The sequence below is a fragment of the Gekko japonicus genome, unplaced genomic scaffold, assembly GCF_001447785.1.
Source record: "Gekko japonicus isolate JY-2015 unplaced genomic scaffold, Gekko_japonicus_V1.1 scaffold1623, whole genome shotgun sequence".
Taxonomy (NCBI): domain Eukaryota; kingdom Metazoa; phylum Chordata; class Lepidosauria; order Squamata; family Gekkonidae; genus Gekko; species Gekko japonicus.
Genome location: NW_015163139.1, coordinates 261,783 through 271,992, shown reverse-complemented (window position 1 = coordinate 271,992; position 10,210 = coordinate 261,783). Strand labels below are relative to the sequence as shown.

The window sequence follows — 10,210 nt, the reverse complement described above, 5'->3', positions numbered from 1 at the left end:
AAATGTCCAGAAATTGTGAAGCAATTTTATTGTGGGCAGGCTGTTGAACTAGCTAAGATCATCTAATGGGATGATCAGGGCAGTTTCTGTACCATAATCAGGTATGAATCCATTGAAAACGACCCAGATGATTCATTTCATTTACAAGCATCTGGAGACCTCCACGACAACAGAGATTAGAGTTGCCCGGTTGCCACTCTATCCATGACCTTCCCCTCCAAAAAGAGATTGGATTATGCCTCTTTTGAAGACATTAGTGTTGGGTTATGCCTCTTTTGAAGACATTAGTGCTTTCACACATACTGAATAAACTGAATAATGCACTTTGCAAGTGGATTTTTACTGTGTGAAATGGCAAAATCCACTTGCAATCACTCACTCAAGTGGACTGAAAGTGCATTATTCAGCATGTGCGAAAACAACACATCTTCAAAAGGGGCCTGATAACTTTGAACACCATGGGCATTGTAACTTCTTGCAAAGAATGTTTCATAATTTGTACTATCCAGTTTGTCAGCATTTCCCTAAGCAATTTCACAAGCCACAAAGGGCATAGATCTAATTGCACAGGTAGTAAGTGAATGGTCTGTTACTGTACTCCTTCATACTGCTATTTGAGTGGATATGGAAAAACAATTGGAATTTAGTTTGCAAAAACCTAGTCCCTAGGTTGAGTAGTAGTTAATGTAAGTGAGGACAGGGACCCTAACCCTACTGCCGAAGACCTGGGAGAAAAGAGGGTCCAGGGTGGGCTATACAGTACATTGGGAGTGATTCTACCTACGAGATGCAGACAATAAGCAGAGGAGCATTCTCTCTCTCTCTTTTGGCCCTGTTCTATAGCACAAATTTGCTTTTGCTCTGGAAGTCACCAGACTCATTTTTCAGCCTTCAACCTTTGTATTTGAATGCCTATATTTTCTAATGACTGCAACCACAATGAACACTTCAGTTTTTCATAATTTTATTCAAAGCTGTATGGCAAATGTTGAGGTATCTAAATAAGGGGGTAACCCTGGCTGTCATCATAATAAAGTCATTGCTAAAAATACTTGGCACCCCAACTAAATTACTAGGCACCATGACTACCCAGTGCCCTGGATTTGTCAAGTCTTCCTATACTAATTATTCTGGGTACGATCCTGATGCTGTTATCTCAGTAGTTCAATGGGCATGTCCTGTAGTTAAGAATGACTAGTGTAAGTCTTTCCAATGTGAGTTCCTGGAACAAATGCAGTCATATCGTAAGGCTTGATTGTAGATCCCGATTGTGTAGAAGGCTCTGTGTGGCAACTGAAAGTTTGTAGGAGTGAGTTTCTACTATAAAGCAATGCTTGGGTCCACCAATTAAGAGATGAAGTGGACACTAGTAACAAAAGCTGATGCCATACTACTTTACAGACTACCATTTGTTGTGGTGCTGTAACAAATGTACAATCCAAAGCTATGCAGTTACTTTACCCCAAGACTATTGATTTCAGTGGGTTTTGATTGGAGTAATTCTTCATAGATTTGAACTGATACCTAAATCTAAAATAGGTTCCTGTAGGCCAGTTCATATGATACAAGATCTCTGTGGCCACAAGGATGTTGCATTCCACATGCACAAGGGCTGTATTCTGCATCATTTTTGCAAACTGAAATTGGAGTGGGGGGAGATTCAATTTGTAAAAAGAGTAAATGGGAAAGGCTGAAGTCTCTTCTCTACACATGCTAGAATCACCATCAAAATGCCTGGGAAGTACAAAGCTCCCAGAAAATGTGTGATACAAAGTCTTCATGGTGAGAACAAGGACTTTGTATTTTGTGAACTGGTCCTGAAAATACATATTACTGAAAACAAGCTAGGTGTTCTACTTCATTGTAGAATGCACACTTTTGAAACATTACTAAAGGAGACCTTTTCCCCTCCCTGTTTTGGTATTCAGGACTATAATGTGCAAACACAGAATCATACCAAAAGTTGAAACAGGAATATAGTAAAAAACTGAGTTTTATTTGAGTTATCTTAAAATACAATGATCAGCAGAATTTTTGAGCAGTTAAGACAGTGGATAATGTTTAGATCCAACATTAAGATTAATCCAACTCTTATCAAAAAGGAAAAATAAAATGGTTAGCCAACAGCTGGAAAGAACATTTAACATTTTTCACCTTTGACTCAATGCAGATAGTTTTCATTTCAGAGAATTTACCAGCAGTGTTTATGGAAAACATGTTTTAGACACTGTATTAATCGAACACATCCATAACTGTCTCCTAACACACTTCCAAAGGCAGGGACTCAAGTATCCCAAAGTAACAGAGCAGTTTGAGGTAGTGGTAAGACTGAAACCAGACAGTGTTGTGAAAGAAATGTCAATTTTGCTCTAAGGTAGCAGGATTCACCCTGACAGCCTGCCTTTCTCCCAAACTATCCACATTACTTTTGACCAGCCAGATACAGCACAGGAACAAAACAAATCTGAAAATCTATGGCTGCCTTTTCCTTCCTTCCAATACTTCAAGCATTAGTCCAAATTATAAGTTAGCTAGAGTTTTTGATCAATGGCTTCTCACTTAATGCAATAATCACTGCCCACCAGTAGCTCTATAAAGTGTCTCAGTGAAGAATTAGCATCAGGTCAAGCTTGGAAGTGTCTAGGCTAATATGATTTGGTTTTAATATCAGGGTTCTACTAAATGGAGATGCAATAAAAGCTATACTTACCTCTCTTGGCACAAAAAGGCTCTCTCTGGCTCACCTCCTCATAAAAGCCTTGTGCGAAATATCTCGAGCAGGCAACTTGATTCTATTATCCATGAGCAAATATGAACACTCTTTGCTTTCAGTATTTCCAAAAATACTAATATTTTGGTAGCTTCTATCTTTGAGTTATGAAGTGGAATCTTTCTTCTTCCAATCCACAATATTAACTTACATGACCCAAGTTAGTCAAAAGTTCTCAGAAATAGCCACAGTCTGACAAAGTTCATCACACTTCTCCATGTATGAGGAATAGTAGACAATTTAAATAACCTTTTACACACGTAATTGCAGCCTTTCTGACAATAGTTATGATTTGCTGTATCCACAGGATGCACCTTCCTTCTTTTCTAGCCAATAAAGAAATGAATTGGTACACTACCCAAAGAATCCTCCAAGGTGAATATAGATGCCTGCTTTGCCACAGCAGCCACTTCAGAGAGGCAATTTCAGCCACATTGTTTGACACTACAGACAACTATGAGGAAAATTCTTCTACTTGCCTCATGATTACAATCTGAAATTTGAGGCAGTGAGTATGGGATAAATATTCACCTTGCTACCTACTCAGAATGAATAGATAATAGCTCTCCACATGGCTGCAGCCATCTTACAGCAAGTTAACAAAACAGCTGGCATTTGAATATCAAATCACTGCCAAAATGGAACTACATGCACAGACTACAGTGGGGTAGCATAGCTACCAACCCCAGCTCAATTCTCAGTGCAGATATATAGCTACTTAAAATATGGTGCCTTAATTTGCTTTTTAAAAAAGTATTGCCAAAATACACGTTTTTTAGAGCCTACATGGAGTGATATTAGAATTAAATTGATCTATACAGATTTCAAATGTGAAACACTATGATTTTGAATTATACAAGAAATAAAAAGTCTGCAGAATTAACACTACTGTTATGTGCCTTCTAATCATTGGGATGGAAAGGCAGCTACTAGGATTTCTGTTGTCCAAAAAATTAACATAGCTATTTCTCCTTTTGTACAATATCACATCTAAACTAAATACAGTGTAGTACCCATGTTCCATTGACCATCTTTTCCAAGCATAAATCTGATATAAAACCAGTTCAACATTTTTCTGATAAGTGCTGAATGTAATAGACACACTCACAGAACTGGACTTCAGGAGTGAACAGGTTTCTGCTCTCATGAAGGATAACTAACTCATTGATTTTAATGATACAGAATAGATCTTCAAAAGATACTTGAATGAAGATAGAGCCTATAAAAATTCAAGTTGCACATTATAAAATTGCTCTAGTAAATGTGACACTTACAAAGGTCTCATTGTTATGAATGCATGCATATTTTGCAGTATGGTAAGCCACCAGATTTTACTCAGGCACTTAAATTTACATGCCAAGTAAGTTTATCTTGATTAAACTACCTCACAGAGTATGAAGCAAAGCTAGCACACGTTACCAGTTTGTGGTCTTTAACAAACTGAACAAGAGAGATATTTTTTCTACTAGCACTGAAAGCCTTTCTTCACTAACACAAGATCAGTTCATACTGGTTAACTAGTTTCCCTTCTTCCTCAACCTGTTTACTTCTGTGTAGGGTAGGGAACGCCACAGACATGCCTCAGTGTGACATTGGGAGAGATTATCTGCAGCCATTATTCTGGTCATGGCAGCAGTTCCCCTTTACACTGGGGGGGGGAGAAGGCAAGTGGTGTACAAATATGTCACAATGTATTACCTCATGTTTCAGTTGAGTCTGGCATTATACTGAGATAGTAACTGCTTGAAATCTTTGACATTTGCTACCTCCCAACAGTCTAAAAATGACATACTCTGTATACATAATGTGTTCAGTCCTTCAGTCCTTCATTTATAAAATATAAAATCTATCCAAAGCTTAAATTAGAAACGAGCATGATTTTTAGCGAACTACAGACTGTTAAAAATACCTTGGCTCAAGCAGAAATATGATGAAAATAGGGAAGACCTCTGGAAGGAAAAAGGTGAAGGTTATTAGATCAGCAGGTTTTGGCAAGATATTCTTATCACATCAGGAATTATGCTATTCTAGCCTTTTCTCTCATCAAGAAGAATGGATTAGTCAGGAACTGACAGTTTACACTTTGCAGAAACAACTCAGTATCAAGTGTGTGGAATTCTCTCATTCAGGTTTAACACACTGGAACCTAAGCATTCACAATACATAATACATTATTGAATATTCTCAGACAATCACAACATTGAGCAGAACAAGTACATAAGGCTTTAAAATTAGAAGCACAGTGTGTATTGGAATATTACTTTGTTTACAAATTAGGCTACATTTGTAGGTCGATTATATTTTATTCAAGCAAAATTTATTCAAGGGAAAGGCAACTTATTTTACTATGAGTTAATTGTCGACATTCTTTTCACTATATAGGAGTACATTAGTAGAAATTTCATAATAACTGAAACTGTTAGTCTTACACTTATAAACATTCAAATCAAACCTGAAATGACTTCAGCTTTGCATGTCTGCCAATACAAATCTCAGATCACATTAAGAATTATTAGTGAAGTTCTGATTCTTCACATGATCAGTTCAAAATGGCCAAACATCTTTACAAGTCTTACTGACTTCAAAATTTAGTTGCATTAGTATGGACTCTGTTAATAGGAATTTTAAGATGAATCAGCATTTTGTGCCTATTTTTACAGAGCAACATGAGTGGCCAAATAGGCATTTTTGGCTATTGATCATCCAGGAAAAGAGAGGCAACATTGAGTATAAGACATGAAAAATTAATAAAACATCTGTTTTGACTTGTTCCCTATATAATAGGGCCTGTAAAATCCAGTGGGTGTTTTCATATCCTTTCTTATTCTTCCAAATGCAATGGCTATCTGTACTTTACAAATGCTTCAATAACACCTGTGCAACACAGTAAGTCACAGTACACTTTGAGATGTTTTAAAAATATTGTATATAAACTTGTTTGATATGCTAAAGCATTTGGCAACACTTTTACAGCATATGATTTTACATAATTAAAATTTCGCTTTCCTCCCTATGATTTTTGTACATCTTAAGAAAGACTTGCAAATTGACTTACGTATAGTCTAAGAAAACTTGCACAAAATATACAAACCACACAAGCTTGTCTCTATCATTCATTGTTCCAGTTAACACTGGGTTTTAAAACCTTCATTAATTATGTTTACAAATCATTACCTGTACATTTATGAAGGCAACTCACCTGATTTGAAAACAAAACTATCAGGTTTTATGTTGTGGTTACTAAATTGTGCAGTTCACACAAAAAAATTGACAGCAAAAACTGTATAAAGCCATTTACAAATTCACCAGTTCCTGTGAAACAAATTGTTTTAATCGTTCAAGATATTGTCCATAAAGCTCAACATCATTGTGTCCCGCTCCTTCTACCCACAGTGGTTCCACAGGTCTTTGGCAGCGTTCAAATAATGCTAGGCCATGTGAAAAGTCAATCACTTCATCTTCAGTCCCATGAATTATTAACACTGGAGATGTTATTTTAGAGATTTTGTCAATGCTGTAAGAACACAGAAAAAAATAAGCAACTAGTCATAATACAAATATATTATTTACTTGATGCTTCAGTAAATGTAGTGTTATCTGAAGTTATAAGACATGTACATTACTTAACTGTCAATAATTTACTGGAAACCTTTAAGCCAGCACATACCATGCCTTAGATGATTAAACATGAATGTTTTAAACAATACAGGGTCAAGTTTTGCTTGTGTTAACAAGTTTAGGTCTACACTGTTGTCTTGGAACTTCTGAATAGGACTATTTGATTTGGGTGTATGCAATCCCATTTATAACCTGCCTAGTATGGTAGAATCTGTGTCGGCTATGATGATTAGGGATACAGGCCTGTAATCAAAATATTGTGTTGATTTGGGAGTTTTCCTAACTTGGGAATGACTGATAAATAGACATCATGCAGTGATGGGGCAATTTTCCCATTCTCCAGTGCTTTCAAGTAAAGGTGAGGCATTAACTCAGAGTACCTCTCGTACTACTCTACTGGAATGTAGCTGGTCTCTGGTCTTAGCATTGTGCTTATCTCCCTTATAAATAAAAGCCGAATGGTGGTGACACTTCTCTAGAACATTCCACACGCTCCAAAATCAGTTCGCTCTCTGATCTGTCATTCAGAGATTCTCCCTATCCACTGGCTGCTTTGCCTGACTCCTGCCACCAACATTCTAAACATTTTGCTGTTCCTCTCCCCCCATAGCTAGTCAGAACACAGAGGTTATTTGCATATGCAGCCTCACTGGCCTTTGCCTTGGAACACAGAGGCCGTTTGCATATGCGACTTGATTGGCTTTTGCCTCTAACATTCTAAACACTTTGCTGTTCTGAGGTAAAATGTGTCTAATCTCCAGGTGAGGGCTGGAGATCACTCAGAATTACAACTGCTTTCCAGACAGCAGAGATCAGTTCCCCTGGAGAAAATGGTGGGCTCTGTATCCTTATATACTGCTGAGGTGGCCCCCGTATGACAGCCAATGTGATGTAGCAGTCAGGGCTTCAGAGCACAGGAGAGGCTGCAAGTGTGTGGGGGGTGGAAAGCTGAAGAGTGAGGGGGAAATAAAGGTAGGTTGATTGGCTGGGAAGGAGAAAGGGTTGCCAACTCCAGGTGGGAAATTCCTGGAGATGTGAGGGATGGAGCCTGGAGAGGGTGAGGTTTCAGGAGGTGTGGGACCTCAGACAAGTACAAAGCCATAGACTCCCCCCTCCAAACCAACCATTCCCTTCTGGGGAACCATCGTTGCCAATCTCCAGGCGAGGGCTGGAGAGCACTCAAAATTACAACTGTTCTTTAGGTAGCAGAGATCAGTTCCTCTGGAGAAGATGGTGGACTTAGTGTCATTATACCCTGCTGAGGTCACCACAGCAAACTGACACTGAGTGTCCAAGGCCAGGGCACCCGCCTAGAGCCTCTTTCTAGAGGCCGTTGTATTTATTTCCACAACGGGCCTTTTTCCTAGTCTTTTATAATCCATTTTGTCACATTTTCTTACAGGGCAAAATAGTGTTGCCAGGTCCTACCTGGCTGCCAGCAGGGGGCTCCAGGGTCTGTCCCAGAATCTTCTGGCGTCGCAACAACATCACCCAGAAGTGATGTCTTCACGTCTCTGATATCTAGTTTTTGGGCAAAACTCTATGGCTTGAGCCCAATTTTACCAGAGTTTTATCCTAAAACTAGAGCATCACCTCCCGACAGTGGTGATGTGATGATGTCACTTCAGGTGACATCATTACATTGCATTTGGGGCATTTGCGGGCAAGGTTTCCCCCACCCAGACTGGGGGCCTTGCAATGCTAGGGCAAAGACATTTCTGCTTGGGCAGCCACTCAAGTCTTCAATAGGGAGACACCGTGAAGAAAACCTAAGGTTTCCAAGTTTGAGTAATTTACTTCAAAATTGTAACGAAATTTTTCAAATAATTCACTATTGTTTTACTGTATTCCTGGTTAAGGGAATGAAATTTCCAGTGCAAATTTGTTTCGGTTTATACACTATAAAGCCATAAACCAGTAATCTATAATGAACTTTGTCTTTTTTCTCCGTAATACTGCTTTTAATATACAGGGGTAAATGCAGCTTTTTAGGGATATGTTAACAGTGTTAGGGATAACAGTTAGGGATAACAATTAACAGTGTTAATTGTTGCTAATTCTTCTTGGTAGGCTGGATGGCATATTGGGCTATCAATCCTTTAATAGAGCCTTCAATTTTAGATTAATTCATTTCTTTTTTATCTGAGCTGCCTGTAGCATATTGGTATAGTAAAGGTAAAGGTTTCCCTTGCTCGAAAGCCAGTCGAGTCCGACTCTAGGGTTGCGGTGCTCATCTCCATTTCAAAGCCGAGGACCCAGCGCTGTCCGAAGACATTTCGTGGTCATGTGGCCGGCATGACTAAATACCAAGGCGCACGGAACGCTGTTACCTTCCCACTGAAGTGGTACCTATTTATCTACTTGCAATTCCTTGCTTTCGAACTGCTAGGTTGGCAGGAGCTGGAACTAGAGACGGGAGCTCACTCCGTCTTGTGGCAACCTGGGTCTCGAACTGCTGAACTACCGACCTTCCACAGCCTGCAGTTCAGCATCTTAACCCCTTGAGCCACCGCAGCTCAAGGTATACATGTAGCTTATACAGGTCTTAAATGGTAGCCTAAGAAGGTACAGAGTCTGCACTGAAAATGAAATAATCTAATATTTCAGTCATTTGTGCTTTGAATTTTTCATAATTTTGTGTCTGTGTGTGTATAAGCCCTTCTACTGATTAGCAACTGGATGAGGACCAAGGCATGATCAGAAACAACTACCATGTCTACTTGACTTGTAATTGATCATAAGAACATAAGAGAAGCCAATGTTAGATCAGGCCAATGGCACATCCAGTCCAACACTCAATCACACAGTGGCCAAAAATATCAGGTGCCATCAGCAGGTCCAACAGTGGGGCCAATTGGTGGCGGAGGGGGAAGTGCCAATTCCTAGTTAATCAGTACTTTAAAACACACTAGCATTTTTTACTTCCTTCTGGATTTCCTATGAGGAGCATGCCAGGTAGTTCTTCCCCACTCTCAAATCTTTTAAAATATTAAGCTTACTTCGGGAATGCATCAAAACAGTAGGTCTTCTTAGTATCAGGAAAAGCTACACGCATCCCTGAGGTTAGAGGAGAATGAAGAATTACAGCAGCACTTTCATAACGAGCAGCAAGATCCACAGATGGCACTGTTCCTATACTTTGGCCATATATAATCACATTTTCAGGGCGGATTCCGTACCTAAAAAAAGTTAATAAGTTTACTGTTAAACAGATATCTTACAAATGAGGCAGATAAGCCTGAATTTACACATCATGTAAAATTCACAATATGCTAGATTTATATTTTATATGAAATATGAAGAATAATTTTCAGTTCATCAAGTATGAAACTTTATTTACATCTTGCAAACATTACTGCATAGAATCATGGCCCAAGAAATCTTTTTTTGCATCTACCTCACTGTCATTTTTGTAACAGTCAGCCTGATGAAAAATTCTACTGAACTCGAGAGCTTGAACACTGTTTGATGTCATTGTGATTGGTTCCAATAAAAAATATTATGAAGATAACTGGGGTGAGGAAGTTAGTTGTTTTGGGGTTCTACTGTTGAACCTACAGGGCTGCAAACAACTTTCGCCTTCTTTTGAAATAATTATTGCAGACAATATTTTTATAGTGAAAAGGCATCTGGGATCAAAACAGTACTTGATGCTAAACAAAATTAAACACATTCTGCTCTTTTAAAAGTAGGGACATACAAGAAAGGGGACCCGCGATACTCGCGGAGGGGGGGGAGAGCTTCAGGCAGAGCAGGAGGAAGCAGCAGCAGCAGGTAAGCTTCCCCCCCCATCCCCGCCGATTCCCCCCGTCCCCAGTCTCC

General features: G+C 39.0%; 1 protein-coding gene across 3 annotated transcripts in view; it reads right to left on the bottom strand.

Annotated features, from left to right (window-relative positions):
• Positions 1-5,134: 5,134 nt before the first annotated feature.
• The window catches only part of ABHD17B (abhydrolase domain containing 17B), a 23,664-nt gene continuing 18,588 nt past the window's right edge, over positions 5,135-10,210 (bottom strand). For all 3 annotated transcript variants that reach the window (XM_015406975.1, XM_015406974.1, XM_015406977.1), the window contains 2 exons: positions 9,388-9,567; positions 5,135-6,284 (listed from right to left, as the gene is read on the bottom strand). In XM_015406975.1, coding sequence (XP_015262461.1) covers positions 6,065-6,284; positions 9,388-9,567 — 400 coding nt within the window. In that variant the 3' untranslated portion in view covers positions 5,135-6,064. The remainder of the gene's footprint in view (positions 6,285-9,387; positions 9,568-10,210) is intronic.